The sequence below is a fragment of the Octodon degus genome, unplaced genomic scaffold, assembly GCF_000260255.1.
Source record: "Octodon degus isolate 3935 unplaced genomic scaffold, OctDeg1.0 scaffold00254, whole genome shotgun sequence".
Lineage (NCBI taxonomy): Eukaryota > Metazoa > Chordata > Mammalia > Rodentia > Octodontidae > Octodon > Octodon degus.
Genome location: NW_004524830.1, coordinates 2,493,032 through 2,507,334, shown reverse-complemented (window position 1 = coordinate 2,507,334; position 14,303 = coordinate 2,493,032). Strand labels below are relative to the sequence as shown.

Here is a 14,303-nt window from a genome sequence, read left to right as displayed (position 1 = left end):
CTGAAGGCTGCCTTGTTTTGCAGCCTTGTGCCCCTGAGAGCTGTGCTCCCAGCTTCCCGGGCTCCCCGGGGTCCTGATGAGCTGTGCCAGGCACCACAGCGGGCCACAGTGATTTTCCACTTGCAGAGAACATCCCTGGCTGCTCCAAGCACTCGACCCCAAACCCTGAAGTCCGGACAGCCAGAAACAATTGTCACTGCCTGCTGCCTATTGGTAGGGTGGGGAATTGCTAACTCATTCCATGTAAGGAATCTGAAGCTAGGAGCAGGAAGCTAGCCAGATCTGGAAGACAGAATGGAGATCCCACTCTGATGCCCACACCCTGCTTCTGAACCCCAGACAACCCAACCCAGTGGCCTAGCTAGCCCATAGCCACATTGCCCAGGGCTCCACGCTCTAGGATGGCAGGACACGGGGTGACGCTAGGCAGGCCATCCACTACTGTGCAACACTCAGTCTCTGTCTCCCCATCTTTGCCATGGGACCCCTGGTCCATTCCAAGGGCACTCTGCCACACTCATGTGTGGAGCAACGATGCTATAGCCAGACCCCTTGGCCCTGAATGCCACAAAGGCGTCTGTGGCCGCCTGATGGGGTCAAAGCAGAGGCTGCCAGCCTCAAGGAGGTCCCCAGGGTCTGTTTGTCTTGGCTGTTTTGAGCTGCCCGGGCCAGGCCATTGTTTTGGGACCTCACCCAGCACTAGGAGGGTGTTGCTGGGTGGGGCCCCCATAAGTCACGTCTCCCTCCAGGGAACTCTGCTCTGTGCCCACTACACATCAGCCTCCTCCCTAAAGCCGAGGCTCCCAAGGCTGTGGTGGGACAGACTTCAGGGCTTTTGCATGGCCACACCCGCTGCAGTCTCCCTTCTGAACACCTGTGTTCTGCTTTGAGCCCCACTTGGCTGCCCTACTTCAAATGACACCCATGCTTCTTGCTGTCCTGTACCACACCATCCCGCCTGCATTCCCCATACTGCAGCCCTTGCTCCTAGCACATGGGGAGGCTCAAGAACTCTGAACTGCAGAGCACAGCCCCTGTGCTCCTGGGAAGTTTCCTATGTACTGTCTGTGTAGGGAAACTGAGGCAGGACAAAGAAAACAACTCATGTTCACCAGGCCCACAGTGTTGGGGATCTGAACCCTCACTAAGCTACAGATAGAGAAAATGGGGCTGAGGTGAGGGTGTCAAGGAGGAAAAGGGGCAGTGTGAGAGGTGGGAGCTCTCTAAGGAGGCTGGGACACCAACTTTCATCCCTCCTGCCCCTGTCCAGGGAGCAGGTTTTTGAGGCCTGGGTCCCAAGATGGCAACAGGACAGCTGGTCCAGGAGATGAGATTTGAGTGTGGAAGGTGCTGAGGCCTGGGAGGCATGGTCCCTGAGGCCAGGTCACTGTGTCCTAGAGGACAGGGCACCCACTTTCCTGCCTCTCTTGACCTCTCAACCCTGCAAGGGTCGCAGCCTCCTGGCTGAGCACTTGAGCCCAGGCCAAGGTGAGGGCCAGAGACTAGACCATACCTTCTACACTGGGGCTCATTCAGCCTCTTCTGTCCTGAGGGATATGTCATAGTACTGGGAAGCTGAAGCACATGGGGTACTCACTTGGGTCCCCAAAGGTGAGAGAAGGAAGCTAAGACTGTTCAACCTTGGACTCCTCATTCCCAAGGGCTGAGCCTCTATCAATAGTGAGACACAGTGGGGGCAGCCAGGCCTGCCCAACTGCACCCTCTACCTGTGCCCTCACCTGCTACCTGGGGGCTCCCCCAACTTGGGGCTGCTTCAGTCTTAAGAGTGTCTGTAACCAGACCCAGTTCAGCACAGGAGTCTCACAGGGCCCAGCAGCCTAGAGCTATGTCCCTGGGAACTAGTGTTGTCCTCAAGGCTTCCCCGTCATTCACTCTTGCACTAACTGGTGATGAGGGGGCTCTTGGCTAAGGTTTTCACTACCTGTGTCTACTTCCATGAGTGTTAAGGTCCTGCCACAGTGTCACAAGGCAGCCGTACCAAGTTCCCTAGCTATGGGGCAGCCACTGAGCGTCCCAGCTGCTGGTGGATGATATTGAGGGCAGCTCTGCTTCCCCAAGGACCAATATCAAGGTCACGGCGGAGATCCTAGCTAGAGGACACCTCGACCAATAGGCCTCAATAGCCATCCCTAGGCCATGCTGAAAACACCCCTTGCACAGGAACCCTAGGCACTGGAGCTGGGGCCTCTGCCATGTAGTTGGCTATCCTGCCCTCCCTGTGGCTCCTAGCTCAGGGCTAAGAGCACCTGTGAGCCACTCACACAGCTCATGCCACCCTGCTGGACATGGAGCCTCACAGGCCGTTTTGGTAGCCAGGAATTTCATGAACCACCTATTAAACCACAAGCAACATGAAGCAGCCACAGAGGATGTCGGTGGCCCAAGAAGGTAGGGACCTCACCAAGGCTCTGTTCCATGGCATTTGGGGGAGTGGGGGCCGCTTACCTTCCCTGTGGAGCGCACACCCTTCCAGATGCAGAAGAAGCACACCAGCCAGACAAGCAGCAGGCAGAGTGCCAGGTCCCACTTGAGCGCGCCAGGGTGGTCGATCCCAGGGGACAAGCTCAGCACATTGCGCCTGGGAGGAAGCACAGAGCCAGGTCAGTGGGCAGCACCACCCCAGGAATCTTTCTGTCCTGTCCAGGCTTCCTCTTGAGGGCCTGGCTGGGCATGTGGCTCAGTGGTAAACACTTGTCTGGTACAAGATGGCTTTCGGTGCCACTGTCAGCACCCAAAGGAGAAAGGAGAAAAGCAAAAGTGTGCATTTAGATACAGGGTGAGATGAACTGTGTTCAGCCTAGGCCAGCCTCAGACAGGTCATGAGACCCTGAGCTTCACAGTGTCATCTGTAAACAGGGATTTAGCCCTTCCTGGGGCCTAGGACAGCCTTCTTCAGCCTCCTTCAGTGTCCAGTGTGGGAAGGCTGGGTCCCTTCAGTTCCTGTTTGCTCACAACCGTGGGTTCTCCATCTGGCTCTTGTCTCACCCCTTTTCATGGTGTCCCCCATGGGTCACCCAGGTCTCCCCTAAACTGTAGTCTTCGAAAAGGTGGAGTATGCTGTGGTATCCTGAAAGGTCGAGAGGAGAAACCCAGACCAGGCCCTAAATCCAGGGTCTGGGTGCAGCTAGCACAGTCAGCCTGCCCTGTGACCAGCATGGCACTCAGAGCTCCAGGGCAGCGCCTGCTGGTGACCCCAGGTTCAATCCCCAGCACTGTAGGAAGCAAAAGTGAGAGGCCCAGAGCGGCCCCAGCACACTGTATCTCTCTTGTGGTCCTGGAGACCCCAGGAGCAGGATAAAAGTTTTAAAGGGTGAAAGCACAGAGAAGCCATCAGTCCCCCTGAGGAACACATGGCAAAGCTCATGGTGTTGCCCGCGGGATGCTGCTGGCTGAGATGACTCGACCTGCCACCCACAGATGGTACCTGCTGTGCCTGCCTGAGCCCAGCTGCCAGCTCCTGGGTGGCTCCCTACTTGAAGGCTGCAGCCTCAACAGAACATAGCGACTCTGCCTCAGTTTTCTTTTTCCTAAGTGGGAACTCATCCTTGCCTGGGATGCTACCAGGAAACCCTTGCAATCACAGTCAGGGTTCTGTCCTGAGGACATTCTCACGCCAAAACTGGCTTACATTTGACCTCCTATCTTCCAGAAGTTTACACAAGGCCTAGAGAGTTAGCTCCTGTTCCACCTCTGTAGCTCTGCTGCTCTCAGCACCAACACTGCCCCGTGCACATGGGACAAGAGCCCCTGTAGGGCTGGGTCTCTCACCAGACCCACACTGTAGAGGTGGAGAAAATGAGGCCTGCCTTGAAAGCCAGTGCTCTGTTATCTTGGATGCCAAAGTCTGATTTTAAGGAAGCTCAGCCCTGGTGTAAAAGGGCTTCCTCTGTCCTCTGAAACATGGGGCACTGGGGCTCAGGAGAGGGCCATCTCCAGGAGACCCAATGCCAGGTGTGAGGATAGAGCTGCCAGCAGGAAGAGAAGCACATGCTCCACCCCACTCCACACTCTGCCTCCACAGCCTTGGGTGGCACTGTGGGGACCTATCTGACCTTGGCTGCCACAGTCCTTCTCCCAGTGACACTGGTCAGGCTGTCCCTGGACAAGTACAGGGAAGGTGCTGGGTTACCAGAGCAAACGTCTCTCCAGGCCAGAGCAGTTCAGTCCCTACTGCACCCAGGTCAAGTCCCACTGGTCCTGCACCTGCAGCTGGCTCTTGCCACTGCCCCTTATGCCCACTCTCCTACACTGGGCAGAGCAGTGGTGCCCAGGCTGCTGTGAGCTCGTGCTGGGCAGCTGCCCACGTCACCCGTAGCAAACACCACAGGCCAGTTTTTCTATGCTGCTGGCCATACTTAGTGGGATCTCAAGGCACCATCCAGGGACACTGAAGGCAGTTCGCTCTGACCAATAAGTCTACGTCCTCCAGTCATGGCCACACATGTGGCAAGACAGTGTCTACCCTCCCAAGGCCAAGGTCCAGGCAGAAGGCCTGAATGGGAGAGGGCTCTGGACAAAACATGATGACGCTCAGCAGGACCCAGGGGAGCAAGGCATTTCTGCCCTGTGAGGCAGGGTCCCTACCTAACAATGAATTTTTTAAAAACGTATTAATTTAGACATGGAAAAAGCTGTGTCCAAGTCCACTCAAATGCCCTAGAAACGGAATGGATGCTTTTCACTGAGCACCACCATTTCTAATGCCATCCCGGGTGGCCCAAACCCTATCTGATGTCCCCGTGAGTCTCTCCATGTCAGACCCTGAGTCTCCAAGTCGCTGGGGTAGCAGCTGAGACCATGGCCTCTCCCATCCTGCACTCCGCATGGTGCGGCATTTGCTCAAGGTGATGCCTTGCAGAAGCGACTCACATGCCTCTTGACTCTCCCGGCTCTGGTGCCGAGAATAATGTGGGCAGCCTCTGCTCTGCCTTCCTGTGTCTGGGCCACAGGGAACCCTCTTTTCCACAGTTTCCTGTGAATCCTGCTTCCTACAGCCAGTGGCCCTGAGCCGTCTTACCACACAAACACACCAGGGTGGGGTCCTACATGGGTGAACTGGAGGCACTTCTGCCCCATCCCTACCTTGTCTCACACTGACCTGGGCTTCCTCCTGGCCAGGTATATCCTGCCTCAGCCACCTGTCCCTGGTCACCTATGTTAGATAAGGTCCTCACTTCTGCCCCTTCCTGGCCTTTACTTTGACCTGCCTGGGGTCCCAGGCCAGAGCCTGCAGTGTGGACATCAAGTAGTGCTCACCTGGCACACAGAGGGTGTCCACCCAACACCAGCTGAGAGAATGAAGACAACAGCTATTTGGAGAAACTGAGTCTAGACTGGCCTCAGGAAGCTACCTGACATCACCAGAGCCCACCTGGATTCATTCTGTTCTTGTCTCCCTGCAGGCACTGCCCTCCTCAGCAACAATCACTGTGACTCGGCTGGGCTGGGCCCAAGCTGCGAGCTGGACATCGGCCCCAGTCGGCCGCCGCCAGCCACACTCGAGAGGAGAAGCATGGAGTGCGGCCGATGCCTTCCTCTTGACCGCAGGCCAACCCGGCCTTGGCCGCGGGCCCCGTGACCGTGGCAACATCATGAAAGGCTGTCGTCTGCCTGCCTGGCACGAGCCTCTCCTCTGCCTCCTCCAGAGGATGCATGCAGAGGCTGGAGAAGGCCCAGGGGCAGCAGGTGGCATGCACCTGGGGAGCAAGGACCAGGGAAGCAGGCTGGGCAGGTAGGAGGGGCCTGGCTCAGCGGCAATGGGGTCCACACATCTCCATTTTAGGGCTCTGCTGGGCTGGGACTTGGGTTGCAGGGTGTGGTCATGAGTCGAGGCTCCCAGCAGACAGATGCTCAGACCCATGTGATAGGTCCTGAGCTGCGGACCTGGCCACAGGGAAAGATGGGTCAAGTGGGTGAGCCAAGGCAGGTGATGCCCCACATCCACATAGGGCTCCACCCAGGGAAGGAAGGATGCAGAGGGTAGCTGAATCACCAGCTAGATGTGGCTGTGTCCGGGGTGGGGGTCCCTGCCTGCTCTGCCTGGAGCCCAGGGTCTCAGTTTCCCCACCTCAGACCCTTGGTCTCTCAAACCCTGAGTGGCCTGGCTGGGAGACAAGATGGCTGCACTGGCAGGACAGAGCAACCAGGAACCTCCCTGTGCCAGGCCTGGTGTGGAGACCCCATGGTGTCGTTACCCCTTGAACGCTGTTTGCAAGGAGGACTGGTCATGGTGGGGGGCCAGAGCTCCTGAGGCTGGGGGCCCTGTCTGTATACTGCAAACACTCAGTCACTAGCCTGGCCACCTGCCCAGCTTCCCTGGGGAACACGCAGAGCAGACTCAATCTCATGCCTCCCCTTCTCTGTCAGTCCAAGATAACACCCAGCCTCCCCAGCCTGTCATGGCTCCCCATCCTGGCCCCGGTCCCCATCTCTGACCTATACTCCTGCTGTTCTCACCCATGCCTTTGCTGAAATGACCTCTTTTTCCTCATAGGAGGGGACTGGCTCAGCCACATGTGGAGCCAGCAATGGGGTCTATGCATCTCCATTTTAGGACTCTGCTGGGCTGGGACTTGGGTTGCAGGGTGTGGTCACGAGGCAAGGCTTCTCATGACCATCTCTTTTCTTTTTGCTTGGTGAGCTCTTACTCATCCCTCAAAGACTAGCTCCTATGTAGCCCTTCCATTTGCAGATGGGGAAGAGAGGCTAGAGAGGGGGAGGGACTTGGTGCTCAAGGCTGCATAGCCAGCTGAGTGCAGACATGGAACCAAAAAGAAAAAAGGGCTCTGTGCGGGCATTTACTCCATGAAAGCTCTCTCCCTGCTCCTCTGGACAGGGTAAAGTCACAGTAAGGGATAGCCATGCGAGGGCTCTGAGGGAAACAGCAGAAGGACTAGGGACCAGGACAGAGAATGGGGCTAAGTTGGGAGGGCAAAGCCTGAAGGTCCATTGGAGGGGTCCCCAGGCGACCATGTAGCAGGGACACTCAGGCAGGCTAGGGTGGAACCCTGGCTGTAACATGATGTCCAGGTCCAACAGGTACAAGTGGGCTCTCCTGCCCCACTCCTCAGCACCCTGGGTATCCCTGGCCTCAGCCACATACCTTCTGTGCATCTATGCCTGGCCAGCCCACACTCACACCACCACCATGCACCTGTGTCCACCTGCTGTGGACCTGCTCAGCTGTCAGCTATGCTGTAGTCCATGGCAGGTGCTGCAGTGCTCAACTCTCCCATGAAGGGACTAGGGTTGTCCTGAAGATACACTCCCAGGGCCAGCACAGATTAAAACAGCTCTTGCCCTGGGCTCACTTATCAGTTGCTCCCAAGCTGGCTGTAACAGGCCAGACTAGAGTCTGAGACTTCAAGTCATCACTCCTGGCACCCAGACATCAGCACCCATCATGGAAGAGCTAACTCAAGGGCCCACAGCTTCCTGCAGGCTCCTGCAGGAGCCCCAGGCTCATACCACCCACAAGCAGAATCAAGAGCTAACTAGCACCAGTCTACAGTTAGCAAGCTTGGAGCTGACTGCTGCACAGCAAGAGCTGACAAGACACAAGCTGGGCATGGTAGCTGGGCATGGTAGGTATAATCCCAACACTTGGAGGTTGAGACAGGAGGATATTGTGTTCAGGCTCAGCCTGGCCAACTTAGTGTGACCTTTTCTGAAAATAAAAAAACCTGGGCCGGGAGCATAGCTCAGTGGCACAGTGCCTGCCTGGCAAGTATGAGGTCTTGAGTTCAATTCCAGTACAAAAAAATAAAAAATAAAGAAAGCTCACAGATACTACAAATCTACCTTCTCACCTTTTCCCCGGAGTGACTCCTTTACCACCCCCACACGTGTTGTTCTCTGTGTAATAACAAAAAAATGCATTTTCTACAACACATTAAGATCATAAGATCATTTTTCAGATAACCTAAGTACATGTCCCTGTGTGGGGGACAGCAATCATCACAGAGACTCAGGGTATAGCAACAACTCACTTCCCTTGGGGGGACCATTGAGGAAACTAAAGCCTGCACAAGGCCAAACAGTGAGACAGGGTAGAGCTGGACTCAGCCTCAGACTGGAGCCCACCCCCACCCCACCCCCGCCAACCCAGCTTACTCCCAGAACTCGATGACAGGGGACGTGAAGTTGGTGGGGCTCGTTGTGACCCACAGGCTCTTATTCCTACGAAGTGTGTCCTCCAGGCACTTTGGCGTGTTCCAACTTTGGTTGCAGTGAGCCCAGGGCAGCTCCCGCTGGAAGGACTGGAACAGGTAGTAGGTGGCCCAGGCCAGGATGACGATGTAGTACACGTTCAGCAGCGACACAATCACAATGGACGCATAGCCAATGCCTGTAGGCCAGATAAGCACATGTCAGCTGGGGCAGGATGATACTCCTGGCCTGGGCCAGGGGGGCTTTGCCAGTAGCCAACAGGTGTCTGTGGGACAAATGGAAGACTGGGTGCAGGGACACATGTAGGACAGAGAATGGGATGGGTGGTCAGCCAGCATGCAGCTGGAAGGACTCAGATGGACACATATGATAGGCTGATGGATAAATGCACAACAGAGGGGAGGACAGGTGAAGGGATGAGTGAACAGGTGATAGAGGGATTGGCAAACTAAGGAACAAATATCACAGGTGGCTGGTGGATGAGCATATGAAAAACATAAGTGGGTGGGAGAATGAATGGGTGGGTTGGTGGGTGAAGAGAATGGTAGACAGGTAAACAGATGGGCAGGCAGATGGATAGACATATGTGGATGTCTAGATGGGTGGGCAGATAGGAGAACAGACAAATGGATGTGTGCTGGGTGGATATGCACTTTGTTGCCGGAGGGTGTGTGTACTTGGTTAGGATCTAGGTGGTGGATGAATGGTAGATAAGCAAGTAGATAAGAAGGTGACTGGTAGATGGGTAGGCAGTATAATTTACTGCAGTGAAATGAATGGATGATGGATGAGTGGGTGGGGGAGTGGATGGGTGCATTCATAAGGGACTCCCTCATATCCCATTCTTCTTAATTAAATTTAAACAGTAATTATCTGAGTGCATATTTAGAGCCAAGCATGGGACTCTGCACAACCAAACTGTGGTGCTAAGTACATTTAGCACTTAGATACAGTCATGCCACTTTATGTGCACAGCAGCCCTAACAAGTGCACCACTGTGCTTAATAAGTGAGGAAACTGAGATACAGAGTGACATTTCCAAGGCTACCTGACTATGGAGGGCAAGACATGGGACTTGACCCCAGGCAGAAGCCACCTGGCCCAAGGTCCCGGGGGAGGCATTGCCCTGAGCCAGGCACCACGCACCCTGCCCTGTCCTCCATGACCCTGCCCTGTGCAGCGCTACAGCAGGTGCCTTGGCCTCAGCCATCCCTGAGTATGAGCTCACCAGAGAAGAGAGGGCAGATCTTCTCCCAGCAGGTGATGCCACCCTCAGAGGTGTACTGGCCAATGATGACCTCCAAGAAGAAGACGGGCAGGCCACTCCCGAACAGGAAGATGAAGTAGGGGATGAGGAACGCACCTGAGGACATGTGGAACAAGGTGAGGTGTGAGGAGTACTGTGGCCCTACTGTCACTTCCTCCCGGGGACTCCACTTCTGACCTGCCAGGTCCCTGGTCACCTGCAGAGCCTTTAAGCTGTGGCTATGCCCCCTGCCACCTCCTTCAGCAACACCATCTCAGAGGCCACTGCCCAGCATGGTGAGCCCTCTGTAGGCACCCTACCGGCACTTACTAATAGGCTTAGGGGGTCTGGAAACCCTGGAAAACCATGGGCACTGGGCCTGGGGTGTGTGCTCTGCCCCTCACAGGGGGCTCCTAAAGCCCTCCCAGGGCAGCCCCCTAGGGCTAGGATCCCCAGAGATTAAGAGACTGGGTTGTAGTGGTCAGTCCCCACTACTTCTGCAGCCTGGAAGGGCACTGCCCAGAGCCCTCTCAGGCAAAGCACAAAAAGCTCAAGACCTCCACATCTCACAGATGAAGACCTACAACTTAATGTGTCTCACTGTGCATCTTCTGCCTTGACGCCTCTGTATTACAACAACTGATGCTGGCATCCCATTTATGGGGTACAAAGAAGCCAGCTGTGTGCACGGTGTTTGGTGACATCAGAAAATCCTCCAAGTCAGGAGGTGCAGTGGGCTGTTGGGAGGGAAACAGGGCCCTGCTCACCTCCACCATTTTTGTAGCAGAGGTACGGGAAACGCCAGACATTGCCCAAGCCCACGAAGCCACCTGCCACAGACAGCACAAAGTCGATCTTGCTGGCCCACTTCTCACGCTGGGGTGGCTTGCCCTCCGCCTCGTCCTCAGGCCGCGTGCCTGGGCTCTTGCCCGGTGACGGCTTCAGGATGTCCTTGTGGAAGTCCTTCAGGCACAGCAGCTTCTCCTTGGTGGCCATGGCTGTGGCTCCTGCAGGGACAGGGACAGCAGAGCACTGTGGGACTTGGAAACTGGGTGTCCCTTCTTCTAGCGCATGCCACATCAGTCACTCCAAAGAGTGAGCCACAGCACCCCCCCCCCCATGGAGCCATCATGTCCTACAAAACCCAGCAGCCCAGGCAGACCCAGCACTTGCCACAAAACAGCTGCGTGCTGCTGCCAGACACAGACAAACTTGACTTTCTGAGTCCTAGCACTCTGGAGGCTGAGGAGAAGGACTATGAACTCTAGGCTAGCTGGGGTTACACAGTGAGACTGTTTCAAAAAGAACTGAAAATTAATATTTTTTTTTTTTAAAAGACCACTTCAGTGTCACTAAGGCTTCAAGCCTGCCTACAGGGATTGTCTATTTGTGAATACCAGGATGTACCTCAGGACTCAGACCAGGAAATGGGGCTCCCACGGAGGACAGGAATGACACCTGTACAGCATGCTTGTGATGTAGGAATAGTCACATGTCCACAGCAGAAGGCACACCGTGCTTTACCAGAGAAGCCCAAGAAGTCCAAGCATCACCCTGCAGTTCAGTGGCAGCCCTTCCTGGCATGGGCAAGAGGGAGGCCCTGGGCATCTCCATCCACCTGTCTGTCCATCTGTCCACCCCACTGGCCATCAGGGCCTGACTCCCAGAGGGCAGAAATTATGCAAGTTGGGGGCTCAGGCCGAAGGGGCCATAGCTGCCCTCCTCTTGGCTTTGGCCTTCAGCTCCACAGGCTGATATGGTGATAACCAAGGTGGCTGCCTCAGCACCACACAACCCTGGTAACGACTTATCGGCTTCTTGATTCTAATTAGTGACTGAAGGCCAGGTGTCATAGCACATGCCGCTCATCCTAGCCCTGTGGGAGGCTGAGGCCAGCCCAGCCTGGGCAACTTAGCGAGACCCTATCTCAAAAAAAAAGTAAAATAATAGTTGGAGATACAGCTCAGTACAAAGACCCTGGGTTCAATCTCTAGTATGAAGAAAGAGAAAGAAAGAAAGAAAGAAAGAAAGAAAGAAAGAAAGAAAGAAAGAAAGAAAGAAAGAAAGAAAGAAAGAACAAACACTGAAATATCAGACTTCAGAGAAAAGTGACACTGTCAAGGGTCTCTGGCACCTAGAAAGGTCGGGGGCCCTATTCCTCTTAGTAATCAGAGGCAAGCTCAATCATGAAGACAATGCCAGTACACTTTCTCAGGGCAACATAAACTCCTAGGCCACAGAAGAGGCAGGGAGTGGGACGGGGAGGACAAGGACCCATCACACAGCCATGCTCCAGGGGCCTAGTGCTGTGCTGGGTGCGAGGGCAGCCAGCAGATATTGCTGGACAGGTGAACCCAAGTGGCCCCTGCCCCAGCTCCTCTGCTGTGCACACACACAGTGAACACCAGCCTTAGAGTCTTAGACCCTGGGGTGGACAGGGACAGGGACACGTGGCCAGACGGGTGCCTGGACCTGGGGGTGGACAGGGACGTGCAGCCAGGTCCCAGGGGCTGCGTCAAGGGGCAGCAGCACAAAAGCACAACGCTGTGTTTCCCCCACGCCTCCTTCCTCTCTTTGCTCGGGTGGGGACCCCAATTGTTTCACTGTCTGGCGGGGAGCAGACAGAGGCTTCCTGGAGCCCAGAGCCCTTCCTCTGCCTGGCGGGGCATCCGCACGCCTTTCTCTCCCGGCTCCCGCGGGGCCAGAAGGCTCCGCAGCCCGCGCCACTGCAAAAATAGCCTAGCCATAGCATTGTTTCAGAGAGAACCTGCGCCCCCTGATGCTTATCAGGCGGGCAGCATTGTGGCAGCAGGGTGGGCACATAATTGGAGGATGTGGGACGCGTGCAGGAACAGCCCAAGGTGGCCAGACCCACCCTTCTGGATGCTGCCTTGACTTGGAGGCTGTGGGGACATCCCAAGGTCAGCCTGGCTTCTTAGCCAGCACCATGGGGAGGGTATTGAAGTGCCAGCACCATGGGGAGGGTATTGAAGTGCCCAACCACATAGCCAGATGGACTAGAAAGGCCCAGCCTGCTTGGGGTGGGGGGAGCACCCAAAGGTCCTGCTCTGCCCACTATGGGCACTCACAAGAACCCTCAGGAAATGTGGGAATTACCTCTGGAGCTCCCTAAGACCTCATACTATACACTCTAGTGTCCTATAAAACAAGGACTGGGAGTGACAGTGCATAACTGTAACCCCAGCACTTAGGAAGCTGAGGCAGGAGGATCCCTGTGAGTTTCAGGACAGCCTGGGCTACATAGTGAGTTGAAGGCTAGCCTGGACTACATGGTAAGACTTTGTCTAAAAACAAAGAAATAAAATATGGCCCCCACCTATGGCCTGCTTGCTCCAGCCAGGGCAGGATGGCTGGCCCCCTTGTTTCCTAGGAACCTGGGAGGCCCTTCAGAGTTTATAGCTGCTGTTAAGGGCACAGGGCTCGGGGCCATCTCTGTCCCTGAAGGGTCACGTGCGTAGGGCCTCAGTCCCTTAAAGTCAATGTTCCCTTCAGGTGCTCTCCAATCTCCCACAACCACCTGGGAAGATCTGGTATCTGTGGGTTTCCACACGCACCCTACTCCTCATCACCATGGCAACCTGGCCACCCATTTGCCCCTATGCAGCTACTTAAGGTAACAGGGGAATAAAGTAGGATCAGAACCACCCCATGGCCCCCAAACTATCTCAGTCCCTGCTGCTGGCCCCAACCCTTATGCCAAGGCCTCTTCCCAGCTACTGACCTTAGGCACCTGGCTCAGCAAATCTGGTCCCCAACACCAGCTGCATCACGGGGTGATGAGGGTCACATGAAGGGTGCATGGGGCTGCCTGGATAGCGAGTGGCATGCAGCAGGCCTGCTGTCCCTGCCATCTCCAAGACTGTAATTACCACAGTCCTGCTGAGAGGGAGGCTGTGGGCAGAGGCCCTGTGACACCTACACCTCTTGATGGCATATTTGCAGCGGCCCTGCTAGGCCAGTGGCCCCCACCAGGGGCCGCCCGAGGGGCCAGAAAGTCACAGGGTCCCACCACGCCAGGGTTGCACCCTGCTGTCCCTGCAGACATGACCTGTTTTCCTTGGCATGGGGCCCAGGGTTACTTTGCAGTGGCTGACAGCTATAATTCCCCATTTTAAGAGCTTCCTCTTCAGTCACTACAGCCCAGCGATTAGGGGGACATTGGGTAAAGAAGCCCTGGCAGAACCTGCTTTATTGCCCAGCTGGAAATGCTTACTTCTTTGCTCCCAGCCGACAGCCAGATCCAGCCATGCCTGAAGGCTGGCCTGCATGCAGATCTGGCAAGTCTTGGCACAAATATGGCCCCATTCAACAGACAGCAGCAAGGCTGTGAGCTTCTTGTAAGGCATTCCTTTTCTCCCCACCAGTTTTAAAGCACCACCTTTTTTTTTTGAACCAGGGATTGAACTCAAGCCCTTGTGCTTGCCAGGGAAGCACTTATTCTACTGAGCCATCTCCCTGGCCCCGAGCACCACATTTTTTGGACAGGGTTGGTGATACAGGCACTCAGGAGGCTGTGGTAGGAAGATTACAAGTTTGAGGCCAGCCTGAGCTACATAGAAAGACCTAGACCAGCCTGGACTACAAAATGAGACTTAATTTTAAAGATAAGACAAAACAAAACAAAAAAAAAAAGCAGGAGGCTTTTGGGTATAGTACACTGGGGTGAAGTAGTTATAAACTATTTCCTACTTGTTCACCAAACTCTCAGATTAGGGAGGAAACTTTGCCTTCTTCTTCTTCTTCTTCTTTTTTTTTTTTTTTTTTTTTTTTTTTTTTTCTTTTTACAGTGCTGAGATCAAAGCCAGGGCTGTGCCAGAGATCCTGGAGGAGGAGGTGTAGCTTGGGG

General features: G+C 55.2%; 1 protein-coding gene across 5 annotated transcripts in view; it reads right to left on the bottom strand.

Moving 5' to 3' along the window:
- The window catches only part of Slc6a6 (solute carrier family 6 member 6), a 52,023-nt gene that overhangs the window by 15,014 nt on the left and 22,706 nt on the right, over positions 1-14,303 (bottom strand). For 4 of the 5 annotated variants that reach the window (XM_023706360.1, XM_004646110.2, XM_023706361.1 and 1 more), the window contains 4 exons: positions 10,204-10,443; positions 9,419-9,553; positions 8,134-8,368; positions 2,467-2,599 (listed from right to left, as the gene is read on the bottom strand). In XM_023706360.1, coding sequence (XP_023562128.1) covers positions 2,467-2,599; positions 8,134-8,368; positions 9,419-9,553; positions 10,204-10,432 — 732 coding nt within the window. In that variant the 5' untranslated portion in view covers positions 10,433-10,443. Of the gene's footprint in view, positions 1-2,466; positions 2,600-8,129; positions 8,369-9,418; positions 9,554-10,203; positions 10,444-14,303 lie in introns of those variants that run through there. The other variant, XM_023706363.1, reaches the window with a different exon arrangement.